General features: G+C 32.9%; 1 protein-coding gene across 1 annotated transcript; it reads right to left on the bottom strand.

The window, feature by feature from the left end:
* Positions 1–258: 258 nt before the first annotated feature.
* LOC125369511 lies at positions 259–849 on the bottom strand. The gene has a single exon (XM_048372278.1). It carries the CDS (start codon positions 847–849, stop codon positions 259–261), a length of 591 nt encoding a protein of 196 aa, XP_048228235.1.
* Between the last annotated feature and the right edge of the window lie 17548 nt (positions 850–18397).

Raw genomic sequence — 18397 nt, forward strand, 5'->3', positions numbered from 1 at the left:
TTTTATAGTAAATTGAAAAGTTTCGGAGGTGGAGGAGAAACAAAGAAAGAAGATAATAGGGTTGGAGAAAGAGGATATTGTATTGCATCTTCCGAATATCCTTCCGACTTTCTTCATGCGTACCAATCATCGGGATTGGTATTTCACTATCATCCGAATCAAGAAAATTCTTGTGAAGACTCGCGGAGTCCGAGAACTCCATTCTAACCCAAATAAGCTTTCCGGGGTAAGATCTTCTTGCCTCCGAAAGTAGGGACTCTATTTCTTCTTCCGAAAGAGTCCTGCAAGAGATAAGGACATGCTAACTTGTTGTATCATCCTTGCCGACTTTTCCGGATTCCTGGGACAATTTTTCGCATAATGTCCCTTCCTTTTGCAGATGAAACATCTATCAGACTTGTACCGCTGGTTCCGTTTTTTACGGAAGTATTTAAATCTCTTTGGGTTCTTTTCCCTGAACTTCTTGTTGCTGCGCGTGTATTTCTGGAAATGATGTCCAGATTTCTTCTTGTGATTTGTACAGACGCAGTTGGTGGCTTTGCACTTGATCTTTAGGTGGTTTTTGTTGCAAGCCTTTTGGACAATCAAGTCCCTTTGAGACAACCTTTTGAATAATTCCTGTTGATCACACAGTCTCTTAATGGAAGAGAGTGTGAATTGCCAGATTTCTCCAAGTGTAATAGAGGTGACTGGTCTTTTTGTAGCCGCAATCATATTGTTAACCTCAGGTTGTATCTCATCTGGTAGAGAGGTGATGAAGGTATACTTTAGTGTATCATCACCATCATGTCCTCCAATGACATAGTAGAGCTTGGACATAGCCGAATAATGCTTTTCCAGATCCTTCATCTTGAATGAACAACATTTTCGATCAAAGAACTCTTGTTTCTGCTGTCTTATGACAAGGTCATAACTTCCAAGGAATCGGTTATGGAGGATCACATCACGATGGAGTCGGCAGAGTGACAAATTGAAGCCTAGTGTATTCAGCCGAGACTGAAACCAATCTCTTAAGCTTCCCAGGTAAACCTTCAGGACAAATTCGGCAAGGACTTTTTTGAGTGTGGCCCTTCAAGGGTCATCCGAAGATCAATCCATGCCAAGAATTCAGAAAGCTTATCCTTCCATTTTGATGGTGGCAAGTCATCAAAAGTGAACCAAGGTCCTGTGCTAGCTGGCTTTGGCCTTGGGTTTGGAGCTCCAGTGGGAGCAAAGAATGACTGAGCATCTTCATCTTCAGTTCTACTACTGGGATCAATGAGTGTATGTTCATGAGAATTTCGTTGATGTCCGCCATCTCCGAATCCAAGAAGATTCCGAATCATACGGACTGATGAGAGATTGCTCTGGAAATTTGTCTTTAGGGGCTAGAGGAGGAGAGGATTTCTTTTCCTGGGTTTCTGTGTTTTTTGGGTAAAGGTGAGAAAATGTGCCAAAGGGCTGATAAAGGGTTTCTTGTGGTTGTTCTGGTTGTGAAAGAAAAGGGAAAGAAGAAAAGTATGAAGGAGTAATAGCCGATGAGGTTGAAGCTGCCGATATGAATGTTGGAATTGCAGTAGACTGGTCTTTCCGGAGATCATTTTCAATTTGATCTATTTGCTTCTTCAGCCGGGAAATCTCCTTTTGCTTTTGCATGAAAGAGGGGGTAATCGGCTGAGGTATCCGGAGTTCTTTGTCCAGAGCTTGATACTTTCCTGTCAAGGATGAGTACAGTTGCAAGACTTCTTGTGAAAAAGTATCCGACAATTGTGATCCATGTTTTGAACCAAGTGCGGCTTGATCCAATTTGCCATCTATCTTCTTCAAGTAAGTGTTTTGGACAATAGAATTAGATGTCCGCCGATTGAGAACTTCTTCGGGGGGTGTCACGGTTCTAAGTTTCAGAAGGTGAAATCCGTGTAGGAAGGATTTCGGATCTTTGTTCTCTGTTTTTCCCAAGGGAGGGAAATCCTCCGGTTGTAACATGAAACATTCTTGAACCAAGGGTTGTACCGCTGATACAGTTGACAGAGATGAAGTAGGTCCAAAAGTTCGTGGCGTTGTTATACCTGGCCCAACGTTTTGTACCTCATGTACAAAACTGACTCGCACCGAGTTTCCGACTTATAAACCTTTGGATCCGACTCGATCTCCATTCGCAAGTTGCGGAAGGGGTTTGCCATATTCAATGTTGAGTTGTGCCATAATTTCTTTGAACTCATCATAAGAAACGTCAATGACCGTTTTTCCTTCTCTGGCAAGAAACTCAATTGCCTCGTCGAACATTGGCAGTGGCTTTTTATTCTCTTTCTGGGAACCATCTGGATCTCGATCATCTGGCTTAGGATGAATCTCCGAACAAGAAGTATCCAGAGACATCCTTTTCGGATTCTTCTGTTGATGCTGAAAACAGGGTTCAGCATAATCCATGTCATCATGACATAGGCACTGCTTGCACATTTCGGGCTACATCCCGGACAAAGTGTCCTCGACTGGCAAAGATAAACTGGTTGCCGATGCTTGAAAGGAGTGAATAGGGACCTTCTCCCTAGGCCGTGATATCGGGTTGTATCATTGATGCTTGGAAAATTGATCGGTCGAGGAAGATTCCTCAGTTCTTATAAAGATCGTCTTAACAGTCCCATCCTTTTGCTGTATAAAGAGGGGATCTGTGGCTTGAACTGGTTTTGATTGAGATGCCTGGAGCTTCTCATAATTTGTTACCCACTCAATAGGAATTAGTTTCTGTAGATCTTCCTTTCGTCGCCGAGGAGCTTGAACTATTGTAGGGGTTTGACCAGAATCAGCCATGATGTACAAAGCATCTGATGAGGCTTGGAAGCCTGGGATCTGCAGGTTAAGTGCATGATCCTGCAATCGATAAACGATCTGATGGTGAAGAGTCGCTGAGAGAGCATTTTCAACTTGACTAGCTCCCGTGATTTGGACTTGTACTTTTAAGGCAGTGGATAGATAAGGATCACTCAAAGAGAGGTTAAAGTTTGGAAAGAAAGTCAAAACAACACTACCAGTGTTGAGTGTTGTGACTATTGTCCCAATCAACGCATGCTCGCATTGAGGTAACGAGTGTCCAAAAGCGACATCCGTCAGAATGTGCAATCCCATCCTTCCATGATAGGAAAGGACAAGTCTCATACCCGAGATGGAGATGAGAATAGCCTTGCTTCCGCCATTGTTCTATGAAAGAGGTGGGGATTTCTAAAGTGACATAACGCTCTTGAGAAGTAGCAGTGAAGTGAACACCGAGAAAGTGAGGAGGATTGAACATATTCTTTTATGGTGAGGGGTTTTTGTGGATGATTTGGTTAAAGGTTTTTCTAACAAAGTTTTGTTTCTTGAATATGTTGTAAGGGTTGATGATAGGTACTAGAGTATCTTCTATCTGTACGTTATCAGGAATATGGGAGATCTCAACAAGATGATCTATCTTGTTAGATATGGTTTTCTTACAAGAGGGAGATAATTGAAGGGTAGAAGTATGAGAGGTAATCTCGGTTGTCATGGTGTTTAGGTTTTCTCTTCGCTATCACCAAGGCTCCGATACCAAAGGGAGCCGAGAGTCGCTCATGGCATAATCCTCATGTCAGAAACTCAAAGCATGGACAAAGGGAGAGAGCCGCTCATGGCATAATCCTCATGTCAGAACTCAAAGCATGGACAGATCCTCAAGTTAAGACACAAGCGGCCTCTTGCCATGGGGGTCTTTCTACTCTTTTGGATCTTTAAATTAGCTGAGTTAGCTCTTTTGGATTACACCATAAACAGATCGTAGCAACTATTAGAACATCGCCATTGGATCAAGAGAAGAGAAATGAGAAAGTTAGAAAGCCATAAGAGAGTGTAGAGAGAGTTTTAAAGAGACTTGTTTAGAGGAAAACTTGCTTGCTTCTTATGCTTTAAAAGCATTAAAAATTGCCATCGTGTAATAATTGCCGAGCTCTGGAGAAAGAGAAATACCGAGCCTAAATACTCTCAGATAAAAAGAGGGAGGACTAATGGTAACTGGATATCATAAGCCAACCTGTCTCACCCTAGAAAGGCGGAGTTGATTAGAGATTGAAGTCCATCATGATTGAGATTCTAGGGGAATGTGTCTTGAGAAGACTCTAGTCATATAGTCCAACCCGATCTAGAGTTCTAAAGAGAAACAAGAGTTCAAATCCTGATATAATTAGGCTGACCTACAAACATAGAGTTCTCTCCTAAATAAACTAGAAGACCTTTAATGTTTATATAAGGAATAAAGACGTCACACACCAGGTACAAGCAATCTTACACACTTAAACACTTTAGCAACCCTCATACAAATTACTGACTTTATCATCAGAGTGAGTGGCCGGACAATCCCGTCTGATGCTTTTTAACTTTTTCTTACAGGTACTCCGGAGATTGAGGTCAGTCTTTGAAGATCCTTATTGATAGATCGCCTCAGCCAACCGAATTATCAATTCTTAAATCTGATATTATAATATTCTTAGCAAGCCTTTACAATTTAGACTATGAATATTGTTATAATGCTTCAAATTTGTAGAATAATTTGATTGTATAAAGGTAATGAAGATAATATGATAAATTATCTTAATCATTCTAAATCTTTCTCGGACGCAATATATTTAATCTAATTTTAAAATTATATTTTATTTGATAACCGAACTACTAAAAGACATCTCACAAGTGAAAATGCTTTCGTATTTTATATTATTGATAGCAAAAAGAGAACATATATATATATACACTACAATGACTGAAATAGTTCCTTAAACAAAGCATATAAACGGTTAATTCCTATTTAGAGTCCTATACAAATAGAAACAAATAAATACATATTTGATAACTGTTGATTGTCCTAATTATAGAAATATCCTAATTTGATGTAAATGGTTGATTTTATTTTCCTTAACAAAATATAATTTTATATAAATAATTTAATTTGATCTAATTTACTTTTACACTCTCACACTGTAAAAGCTAGACATCTTATCTTTATCTTGAAATTCATGGCCACTCTCGTTGAATTGCTTCTCCAATGAGATTATCACATTAATAATTTTTATCTGCACAAACTTATATTATTCTAGAATAATAAACTTATACTTTTATCTTTTTATCACATTGATTATAATGGAAATTGATAAACTAAGAAATTTTGTTTTATTTAATACTACCAGAAAGTAATTGGAAATGTAATGAAATAGAAAATCTAAATTAAAAAGTTTAGAATTTACTAAAGCTGATTTTTTCTTTTATTGGTTATGTCTTTCATTAAGTTAACTCTTTGTATTTTCAAAGAAAAATACTAAACATTCCATTTTAATTTGTATTAATTGTTACTTATTTAATATAATATATAGTACTTAATAAAATTATTTTGTTAATAAAAGAAAAATCTCAATACATTTAATATATATATATATATATATATATATATATATATATATTATATTATATTAAATATAAATATATATTATATTAAAACTGAAACAAAGAGAATAGTTTAATTATAACTGTGATTATTAAAATGTGATATTCTTTTTTTTTTTTAATTTAATTATTTATTTGATATAATTATTTTAAATTTATGTTTCTTGATGTATTAATTTGAGTTTATTAATCAATTTTATATTTTTTCTATTATTTAATTACTTTTTTTACTTTTATTCATTTAAATTTAAAATTTACATTCATCTATAACTTTTATTTTTTATTTTTTAATATTTTTATTTATTAATTGTAGAAAAAAATTTAAACATTATATAATTCTATAATATGTTACGATTTATACCTACAAACATTTAAAGAAGTAAAGAAAAGACTTTATTTTATTAAGAGTATATTAATTTAATTTTTTCTTAGACGACATCAACTCTTCTTTTTTTTTCAATCTATATTTCTATATTTCAATTTTATTTTATATTACTAAAATTTAATTAGTAGTGAATAATTGATTGTATTTTTCATAAACATTTTATATTTTTAATAGAATTGAATTTTAAGTATAATCTTCTTTATTTATTCTTACATTTCATAAATTCTCATATTATTTATTTTAGATTTTAATATTCAAGTCAATAATTTATAAATTAGGTAAATAGAATCGGATTGGACAAAACAAACTAGAATCGGCTCGGAACTAGGAGACAGGTTCAAGATCGATTTTTCGTCAGCTGAAATTTGAACTATTCATTCCAATTCTAACTCGTAAAATAAAATAATTTATTTTAATTAATTTTTTTATTTTTAAATATTAGTTGAAATCGGAACTGTTAATCTGAATCGGCCAGCTCTATTGCCACAATGTCTACATTTGTGTATACTAGGATAGTAATCATATTTATACTTGATATATAAACTAATATCAATACGAAATATTTAACATATATGTCCTATTAATTATGTGATTTATAGTAAAAATTATAATAATTGAAATAAAAAATTGACTAATATTATTATTGTATAATATATAATAAATTTATCTATGAAATATAAATATAAAATCAATTCATAAATAATAAATATAATTTATTAATTAAATATTTAATTAAATTCCATATAAAGCGCATCTCAGTACATTACCCTATTCCTTCTCTTTAAAGAATTTTTTGATATAGGAAAAATATAAATTAAAATAACCTATTTAACAAAATAATTTCTTTGATTAGATCAACTTTATGTCATAGAACATAAATTAGAAGTGCATGAACAATTCTCATTACATGATGGAACACTACACATTATCCTATTACTCTAGGTAATGTGTACTGTCCCTTCTCGATCTTTTAAGCAAAAGAAAAAAGACCTATGCCTAGATTCTTCAATTATTGGGGTAATGTGTAATGATCTCCTTTTAGATGTTTTGAAATAGCTAAAAAAAAATAAAAAAACCTATCTAGATAATTTCTTTAAATAGATAAAATCTGTTATAATAACAAGAGTAAAATATAAAAATTGAAAAAAGAAAAAATAATCTCATGATTTAATATTTTTAGTTTTATTAAATTTCAATTATTTTCAAATAGTGGGACAAGATTACAGAATTCTACTTTTGTCATCCATTCAACAATACCGATTTTACCGCAATCAAGTTTTATTTAAAATTTAACGCTCAAAACTATTGATGATATTAATGAACTTAAATAATTGAAAGATAAAAAAAACTATATGGTATTAATGAACTATTGACAATATTAATTTTTTTAATATACTTAAATTATTAATAAAATAAAATATTCATTTTATTAATTTTAAATATTAATTATTAATTATTTAAGAATTAAGATTAACGAATCAATGACGAGATTTATTATCATTTCTTGCATGTCTCTAGAAATTTAGAGTAGGTGCAAATTCTCCCAATTTATGGCCCACCATATGATCTGTTATATAAATAGGTAAATACTCTTTTCATTATAAATAGCAATAGTATAGCCGATCAAGTTTTTTTAATTTTTTTTAATTTCTCAATCGAAAAATAAAAAAAATTAGATAGAGTCATTGAAAAAAAAATGTTAGTTTGAATAAATATAATAAAAAATAATAATGAAACCCAAAACTATATAGTTCTATATTTTTTAAATAGAAAATATTAAAATAATATTTCTGCTGTCACGGACCCACAGATTGGGTCATGACATCTACATTCGCTTATAAATATAGAAATTTGGAGAACATTTTCTTATTTTTCAATTTTGAAAAATTATTGTTAATTAAATATGAAACGTGTTTTTCTGTTTTTATTTTTATTTTTAAGAAAACAACTTTATTTCCCACAACTAAGCAGATCCTTATATTTTCTTCTTTCTTATTGTGTTAAAAATCAACAAGTGCACGGATCATGAATTGAGTATAAGAAGTTGTTTCATTAAGGATTGTATATTAATTATTAATATATTTATAATTTTAGCTAGCAAATTGAATAAAGGTGATTAAGTTTAGAGGTTAAGTTTAGTATTCTAATTTAATTATAAGCACTTTGATTATTAAACACTATAATTTCAGTTAACGGTAATTATTTTAAAATACTTAAAGATTCTTTCAAGCTTAAACATGTTAAGATTAAAGTTTAACTTTTTCATAAACATCTCAACCGTAACTTATGATTATCTTATTTACAAGATAGAGACATTACACATTACCCTATTACCCTTCTCTTTAAAGATTTTTGATATAGGAAAAATATAAATTAAAAGAACCTATTTACTTAAATAGTTTCTTTGATTAGATCAATTTTATGTCATAGAACATAAATTAAAAGTGCATGTACATTTCTTATTACATGATGGAACACTACACATTGCTCTGGGTAATAGGGTAATGTGTACTGCTCCTTCTCGATCTTTTAAGATTTTTTTAAGCAAAAGAAAAAAGACTAATTCCTAGATTCTTCAATTATTGGGGTAATGTGTAATGATCTCCTTTTAGATGTTTTGAAATAGCAAAAAAAAAAAAAAAAATCTAACTAGATAATTTCTTTAAGTAGATAAAGTTTGTTATAATAACAAGAGCAGAATATAAAAATTATAAAGTGATAATATAGTTTATAATTTAATTTTTTTAATTTTATTAATTTTTAATTATTTTTGAATGATGGGACAAAATTACATAATGATCCGAACCAACTCCGATTCTGCCAAAATTCAATTGGCCAAATTCTTTCTTAATGATGTGTCACTTGCACATACAAAATATCATTAACATCCATATCACATCATCCATATCACATCATCCATCTCGTTGCGATAATCGATACAAAACCATGCCTGAAATAAAATTCCTTCTCGACTGGAATCTAGAAAGTTTCCTTTGTTCCTCTACTGTCCAAAATGAAGCATGTTGAGCCACAGATCCATTCTCATAGCAACTAAGCTTGCCATCTAGAGAATCCCAAGCTAACACAATTTATTTTGAAAAATTTACTTATTTATTTACCTTATAATCATCACTGATAAAAATTATTATTATCTTGAAAAATACTTTTATAAAATCATAAAATCTCTAGCTATTTTATTTATATAAAATTATACAATATCACGCACCAAGGTGATGATGTCCCCTATCACCAAGGGTTGCAATGCACGATGTATGATGCTTGCCCTAAAAATGAATTATGAAATTGTGCATGCCTAATAGTGAAATGCTATAATGAATTCTTTCGGGACTGGGCCCAATATTGTATTTTAAAAACACTTGTTCTACTTAGAAAAATAAATAATGTTCGCTTAAGTTTCTCTGGATTCCAAGCGTTTGAAAATACTTCTACCACCTTTCTTAAACTTCTTACAACCACAAAACTCAACCATAAATGGTCTGACCTTTGTTAACATACCAAATCAATTATATCACCCGATCTGAAAAATAATAAAAATTGAGATTGTCAGTCTCGAAAGTGAGTTAAAATCATATATCCAAAAACAGTTGCATATACCTCAATAATGCATTTATTTAATTTGAAATTAAATATTAAGTCATGCAGAAATAAACGTGTCATATTATGCTTAAATTAAACAAAACAATTTCACACAATACGGGACACAGTACTCTAGTAGAACTCTAATCCCAACACTGACATCTCGACTAATCTCAACTCTAACATCTCGACTAATCTCATTCCAACAGAACTGGCGCCGAGAGAGCAAAGCTCGACCAGGATCCTTAACTCCAGTCCAGTCACTTAATGTTCACTATCAGCCTTAGCCTTTCAGCTCTCTTATTTCAATAAGACTGGCGCCTAGAGATTGAAGCTCGACCAGGGACCTTACCTCTAGTCTGGTCAACTAGGTTTCCAAATAAGCTGGCACCCAGAGAGCAATGCTCGACCATGGACCTTTACTCCGGCAAACACACTCTACTAAGCCTAAAGAGCGATGCTCGACTAGGGCAAGTCCTAGTCTTTTCTTTTTAAATTTACCCATTTACCCTTTTTTCCATCACTCTCGGATCTATACCGGAACACTCATCAAACTAATATGTTCTACTGCCGTCCATCCCGAGTCAACACAAAATCAATAAAAATCGTAATACGGAAAATGAAACATGCATAAACAGTACATAACCAAATAGTCAAAGTATTAATCATTTAAGGCAGGCAGTCCGACAACGAAATATTTTGACTCATAATATTTTCTAATACTCAACACAATTCAATAAATACATAATATACCAAAGAATCCCAAAAGCTATGGGCCAGAAAAAATTACCGAGACGCTTGATTGCTCGGTCGACTCGCCTTTAGCCGCCGGAGTCCGATCAACGATCCGAACACATCATCGGACTTAAAACGATGCGTTGATGACGATCCCTGCTTCCGATTTTTCAATCTGACCCCCGATCATCCGGAGAGATTTACGGACGATCTCGACCATCGATTTGCAAACGGAGTCCGATGGCCACGAAACCGGTGCCATTACGAAGCTTGAGCTGAGGAGAGTTTGGATACGTCCTATGATCATCCATAGCTCATCGGAGCTCTCCGAAAAAGCTAGAAAACGCCGGCTGCCCCTACTTTCTCTCTCCACTAGATCTTCCATCTCCGGCCACCATTGGCGTCGCTGTTGCTGCCAAAAGAAAGCTCTCGCCGAGAGGAGTCGATCACCACCAGAATCAGTCGACAAGGAGGCTGGAAAAGCGTCCGGAAGCCGCTGCCTTCTTCACGCTCTTTCGTCGCCTAGCACCGCCACTCGCTACTGCCACGCTCGCCAGCACAAGCTGCTCCGTCGGCGAGCTCCGCCGCTCCCCGGACGACCCTCACGGATGCCGGTCCTCTTCCTCCTTCCTCTCTTCTCTCCCCTGACACCCTGATCTCCCTCTTCTTTTCTTCTTCTCCATATCGCCATTTAGTCCCTAAACTTTCTTTCTTACCTTTTGGTCCCTCAACGTTTTTAATTTCAACAATTTTGCCTTGTAAAATTTTCAATTAACCCCTAAACTTTTCTTTAGCCTTTCAATTAAGCCCTTAACTATTTAATTTAGGCCAAATTAGAATTATTGAAAATATACAATTACATATATACCCTTACTTTTAAATGTAAAATTACCAAAAAGCTCTTGCCGACACATTTAATTATAAAAATACCAAACATACAAATTTTCATTAAAATCCCATATTAATAAAATTATACTTTTAATCCTTATTCTAAAATAAATCTTCAATTTAGTCCTAACACACAATCAATTTAATTAATCAATTTGCTAAACATTATCCAATTAAAATTTAACACCATTAGCTAAATTAAATGCCCTTTTTCCCCAAAAATTATTTTATAAAAACATCATTTACAAATTCTTCCATTTCTCTCAAATATAGAATTTAATTAAATATATTCATTTGGAGAAAAATTTTGAATAACCAAAAATATGATTTATTTTTTAAATAATTTTCTTAATTAATTTCTTAAAAATTAAACTAATTGGATATAGAAAATAACTCATTTATTTGTCTAGCATTAAATTTTCCATTAAATCATTCCAAATTAAATCAAATAAAAATAAAGTAAAACTAATTTAAATAAAAACTTATTTATTAATTATTATTAATATAATCATATTATTAAAAAATTATGGGTATTACACTTAATAAACTTAATTAATTTATTTTCTAACTATTTCTCAATTAAAATCAACACCATTAGCTAATTAGAATTTATCATTCCTAAATAAATTTTTTATAAAATATTATTTACTAATTCTTTCATAACTCTCAAATATATAAATTAAATTCATATATTCATATTGGAAAAAAATTAAGTGACCAAAAATATAATTTATTTTTCAAAAAATTTACTTAATTAATGTCTTGAAAATCAAAGTAATTAGATATAGAAAAATAACTCTCTTATTTTTATCTAGCATTCAAATTTTATTTTAAATCGTCCCAATTAAATTACTTAATAATAAGATAATATTAATTTAAATAAAACTCATTATTAATTATTACTAATATTATTATTATTAAAAGAAAATTTTTTTCAGGTACTACAGAATGTTCATTGAAAAATGGTACAATAGGCGCTTCAATATTGGTTCACTGATTTCATACCCCTTGGTTACCAAGATCACTAGCAGAAATCCACTGAACTCCCTGTAGTGCTTAACCTTGAACGGAAGTGAAAGAAAGAGAGACAAAAAAATAAAAAGGATTCAGAACAAAATACATTGGAAAAATACAGAGGATGCAAGGACCAGTTTTTATAGCAAATGTGGTCAAACTGAGCATAATGCCAGGACATGTAGATCTTAATTTATTTTCTATTTGTTTGAATATTGTTATATTATTTTATTTATCTTATTTTGTATTGCTAAGCTAATTTTATATTTGTATCATTGAATATTTAAGCCATATTATTATCGTAGTTAATTACCAGGTTATATTTCTATAATAAAATGAAAAAAAGGTAAAAGAAGTAGCACTAATAAATAAGAATTGCATTAATATGAGTTGATCTATTATCTTTGAACTCCGCACTACTTTATATCGTATCAGGGAATAGAATAATCAAATTAAAATTCTTCTTAATAGAGAGTATTTCTGTCACCAAATAAACACATGAGATTTGTTTATATCCGATTTATGTTTAATTGTCTACCTAGATGGATCAGTGGTGGATCAGTTTGATTGTCTCCATAATTAATTTTAATATTTATTTAATTGTCTACCTAGATGGATCAGTGATCGCGTTTATAGAGTAGCCACACATGAGATTTGTGAGATCCAATTTAGGTTTAATGTATCTCGTGGAAATAAGGTGTGTTCAAACTTATATTTTTACATTTCTACAATATTTAAGTATATTTATACTATGTATTTGATTGTACGTTATCTTTTTAACATTACATTTTCTATTTATAGATTATATAGGAGCCATATACACATGAGGTCATTAGGGGCCTTCCAGCTGAATGCTTATATGGTCGTAATATATGGCAAGCTGTAGTATTACTAATATGTATTCATATCATCGAACAACACCAACCTAATAGACTTTTAAGGTAATTTGCCTTAAAATAACTAATCCCTAAGCCGCCACAATAAACTAAGGCATTACACTCTGTCGTGTTACATAATAATATCTATGTTAATGAAGTAGAGTGGCATTCTAGATTTTACAATTGTTTGCACTTATATATCTATAATACTATTATTTATGATTTCTCATAATTTTTATCTAGACTGATGCACTTGAGCATATTGGAATGACGAACTCCGTCAAAACCACACATCGACTTATAGGAGTTCTCATGGAGCACTGGATAAGGATACAAATTTCCACCACTTCTCAAACTATCCAAAAAAAGAAATTAACTTTTACCCTAAATTGAGAATTTTTTTTCTAAATACCCTAATTGTTTGATAGTTGGAGTAAGATTGGGGATGGCAGAAGACTTCTAAGTATTTGTTGCCAAATATGGAAAGGCTTACTTGCATGCAACAAGGCGATCTTTGAAGAATAGATTGAAAATCGAAAGATCCAGCGGAAAATGGAGAGGCTTACATATTAGAAGAAATTTCATGCACCCCTACTTTTTGTTTCTATTTTATATTTATACGGTTAGTTTTAGTAGTTTATGTCTATACTATATCTATTTATATTTCTATGGGTTTTTAATTATCTTTTCTTTCAACTGCTTTTTTTTTTTCTTGAGATTTTATGTATTTTTTGCTTATTTACTTCTATGATTTTTGAGTTTCAATTTTCTTTTAAATCTTTCTTCAAATTTTTGCTCAATGATATTACGTCAAACAATAAAAGTGTATTTTTCATTGATGAATCTTGTGAGATTTAAAGGAGTACCTATTTTGAAACAACTGCATTTAAAGAAAAAACTTCTTTATAATTATTGATTTTTTTTTTCAATTACAATTTTTATTCACTTTTGTCTATAATTTTTGTCGCCATAATGAATTTTTGTTGCATACTTCCACTTTCCAATTTTCTTTAATTTCAATAAGAAAGTAGAGCAAAAATTCACCTTTTGAAGATTGGTTTAGAAAAAGTGAATAGCACTTGTAAGTAATATGTTAAAGACTAATATAGATGTGTCTATTATCTTGTAATCTAAGCTAACCGAACTTAGCTTAGTGATTCGGCATGCAGAGTCAAGTTAAGACTATGGCTGGAAAACACTTATATAAGTATGTGGATATTAAATTATTTGAAGTTTTAACAATTTTGTCTCGTCTTTGTGTACTGCTCGATGATCCTACGACTATAATCATTACCATTGACCTTATAAAATTTTCTGAATTTTGTATTTAGTTGAAAGTCTTTTTATTAAGAAAGAAAATAGTGCAGTTCAAGTGTTTAATAAAATGTAAACAATTGTTAGTTTTACTAAATAGAGAGTTGTCAAATGTAGTTTTACTGAGTAAAAAAAATATATTAACACATGTGTACCCAATAATCAAATATATGTATGTTTGATTTAAGTCACAATTACAATATATATTTAAAGATAACAAAAGTATGCTTTTAATACCAGAAAGTAAAAGTACTTTTGGTTCGATTTTATCTAGTTATAGATCTAATACTAATCTTAAATTTATCAATGAAAAAATTTAGAAAATGAACAGAAATATTTAAATGATGAATGAGACAATTGAGCTAAAGAGTTTGCTTGTTTTTTTTTTTTCTTTTTTTGCTATTATACTAAATTAAGCTAATAGAATAAAGAAAGAAGGAAAATGAAGAATTTCTTATATTTTTCATTAATCTGATCATTTATGTACAATTAGGCCTGTTCATGGGCCAGGCTTGACTTTTTTTTGAATAAGTCCGAGCCCTAAATTTTTTAAAAAGTTTGGCCCGGCCCGGCCGACTATTAACCCTGTAAATAGACCTGTTCATGGGCCGGGTCTGGGCGCGCTCGGGCCGTATCTGACCGAGCCCGGCCGACCATTAAACCTGTAAATGAAATTTTTATTTGTATAAAATATTTTCCATAAATATTCAACATAAATATTCAAAATTTAAACCCAATAATCATATTCATCATGATAATAAAGATGCAAACATCAATTAATATTTTTAACCATCTAAATAAAACTCCAAAAACTGAAATAAAAGAACAACAATATAGATGAAAACTCCTTCAAGGAAAATTCATATTTCCTACAAAACAAAAAATATTTAAATTAATAAGTATTTTAATTTAGGGTTTTCTATTTTTATTTATAATAATAAACAAAACTATAAGCAGAAATAATAACTAGCTAAGTGGTATAAGGCACTTAATTATAAGAAGAAGGTCACAAGTTTAAGTGTTTAGTGTAACATATTTATTTAAAATCTATTTTTTAGTAACTATACTAGACATTGGGCCGGACCGAGCCGAGCTTGAGTTTCAATATAACACTCAGGCCCGCCCATAATAATCTGGGCTTCTTATCGGGCTCGAGCCGGGCCGGGCTTGCACTAAAAATAATGTGTCCAAGCCCGGCCCGAAGAGTGCGGGCCTGGGCGGGTACCCAGGCCTATGAACAGGTATATGTACAATGAATAAGGAATTCCACCAATTCTCTCTTATTATAGTTGTATCTATTATAAGATACTCTTAAAATACTAAAGTGATACTTTTAATATACTTTTTTCCTCTATTTATTAATACTGTGTCATATTAAAGTAAATTTATATTTAATTTTTTGTAATAAGATATCTAAAAGATACTTTTGGTATACCTGACAAATATTACATAATATAACAGTGTTTTGGCAATTTTAAAAAAATATTTAAAAAATTAAAAATATCAACAATAATATATTAATAAGATATTGTTAATATATAAATCATTGCTCAGTTGTCTAAAAAAATACTAAGAATATATTTGTCACGACCCCACCCGTGGGCCCGTGACCGGCACTAGGGAATGGGTAGGCTTAAGGCCACCGAAATCCGTAGTAAGCCTGACACTCACTGATTTAAACAAACCTCATCTCAAATTAATACTATTAAAACCAGAAATTATCTTAATAGCTACATTCTACATAAATACTTCGGTCTGCCAGAAAAACTAGGCGAGACCCGAAGCTCAGAAAATTTACAACTGATACATTTACTATTACTACTGCGGAGAATCTAAGATTTACCAATTTACATATCAAATCAAATACATCACCCGATGATGAAGGAGTCGGGTTACTAAATAAGAGTCGCGGAGAACTAACAGTCACGAATCTGAAAAAAAACATAAATGGAGACTGTCAGTCTCGAGAGTGAGTTAAAATCAAATAATCTAGGGACTATTGCTTCTTCTCAGAAAACATAGATTATTCAAATCAGTATATCAAACCATACTAATATCATACCCTACTATTTCCTTCACATAAAATATTAATCATTCGAATCAAAATATCAACCATGCACGTAAATACAATCCATATTATAATCATACCACAATAAATTAATAAATGAATAAATAAAAATATATTTTTACTTTTACGGGACGAGTGGCTCGGTAGAACCCTAAACCCCAAAATCTAGTAGCCATTCGGCTCTCTTAATCCAATAAGACTGGCGCCCCGAGAGCAATGCTCGACCAGGGACCTTACCTCCAGTCTGGTCACTTAAATATCCAAATAAGAAATCTAGTAGCCATTCGGCTCTCTTAATCCAATAAGATCGGGCGCCCCCGAGAGCAATGCTCGACCGGGGACCTTACCTCCACCGGTCACTTAAGTATCCAAATAAGCCGGCTCGAGAGCAATGCTCGACCAGGGACCTTACTTAGGCAATTTACACAAATCAGCCCAGAGCCATGCTCGACCAGGGCAAACCCATAAATATCTTATTACATATCCATGATTATTACACGACGCGTCCCGATGTAACCCATCAAAGTGGCATGTTCTACAAGCCACATTTCCCAAATCGCAATCACCACATTTAATAAATATCATTGTCTAATGAAATCATTCAACACATATCAAAATAAAGATTAAAAGTTTAGGATAAGGCAACGTGCAATTCGTGTCGTGAATAATAATATCTGTATTATTATAACGTTACTAATAATAATATTTATATTATTTTCAATAATTAATAGTCCAGTGAAATCATTTACGTTGCGATACTAATAACCATATTATGCATAAACTTTCAAAATAGCATATTAAATCGGACTTAGCAATAGTGCAATGATTAAATGACTTTAACTCACAGGATTGGCGACCTCCTAGCTCGCTCCGGTGCCTCGGTTGCATGATCATCTAATCACGGAAAACAATTTATCAATACGCTAAGACAATCCATCATTAATCCTAGGTCTAGACTCCCAGGACTGACTGTCTAAGAATCTCGACTCGGGAACTACCGAAAATTCGGCAGAACCTCCCCTACAACACGAACATTACCCCCCGTAAAAATGGGTCCAGGACCTGCCAGAAAAACACTCCAAATACTTAACGATTCAAACAATAGGAGTCAGGTCCCCAAACTTCACTATTTCCCGACTCCGCCACACAGCACAAAATACGAGGCACGCAAACTGACAGACAATTATTTTTTACTCACAAAAATCATCAAATACTCAATATAATCCAATAGACACAATTAAACCAAGAATTTCTAAAATTAACGGGCCAAAGATAATTACCGAGACGCCGACCGCCTCGGAGTTCGATCGACGATCCGAGCACACCATCGAACTCACAACGACGCGCTGACGATGATTCCCGCTTCTGATTTTCCGATCTGACACCCGATCATCCGGAGAGATTTGCGGACGATCTCGACCGTCGATTTGCCAACGAAGCCCGATCGCCACGAAACCAGTGCCATCGCGAAGCTTGAAGCAGAGGAGAGTCGGGATATGTCCTCCGATCATCCATCCTCCGGCCGGAGCTCACGGAAAAGCCCAAAAACGCCTTACCGCCACCATTATCTCTCTCCACCGGATCTTCCGTCTCCCGGCCACCACAGCGTCGCCGCTTAAAAGAAAGCTCGCCGTAGAGAGCCGATCGCCACCCAACTCGGCCAACAACGCCGGAAGCGGCCAAGCCGCCACACGCGCGATTCTCGCCTCACGCTTCATTGGGCCTGCTGCCGCCAAGACGCCCGCCCGGAGCCAACGCCGCCGCCTTCCTTCCCTTCTTTTTGGCCATCGCCCTCTCTCTCTCCCAATCTCCTTTCTCTCTCCCCGATTTCATTTCTTTCAATATCGACATTAGGCCCCCGAACTTTTCCTTATTACAATTTGGTCCCTCAACTTCCTTAATTACTTACAATTTCATCCTGCAGAATTCCAATTTGACCCCCAAACTTCTTTTTAGCCTTTCAATTAAGCCCCTAGCTATTTAATTTGGGCCAAATCCGAATTATTGAAAATACACAATTACAAAAATACCCCCACCGAGCATATTTATTTACAAAAATACCAAGCTCACAAATTTCCATTAAAACCCCATAAAAAT

Source organism: Ricinus communis, chromosome 3 (assembly GCF_019578655.1).
Source record: "Ricinus communis isolate WT05 ecotype wild-type chromosome 3, ASM1957865v1, whole genome shotgun sequence".
NCBI lineage: Eukaryota > Viridiplantae > Streptophyta > Magnoliopsida > Malpighiales > Euphorbiaceae > Ricinus > Ricinus communis.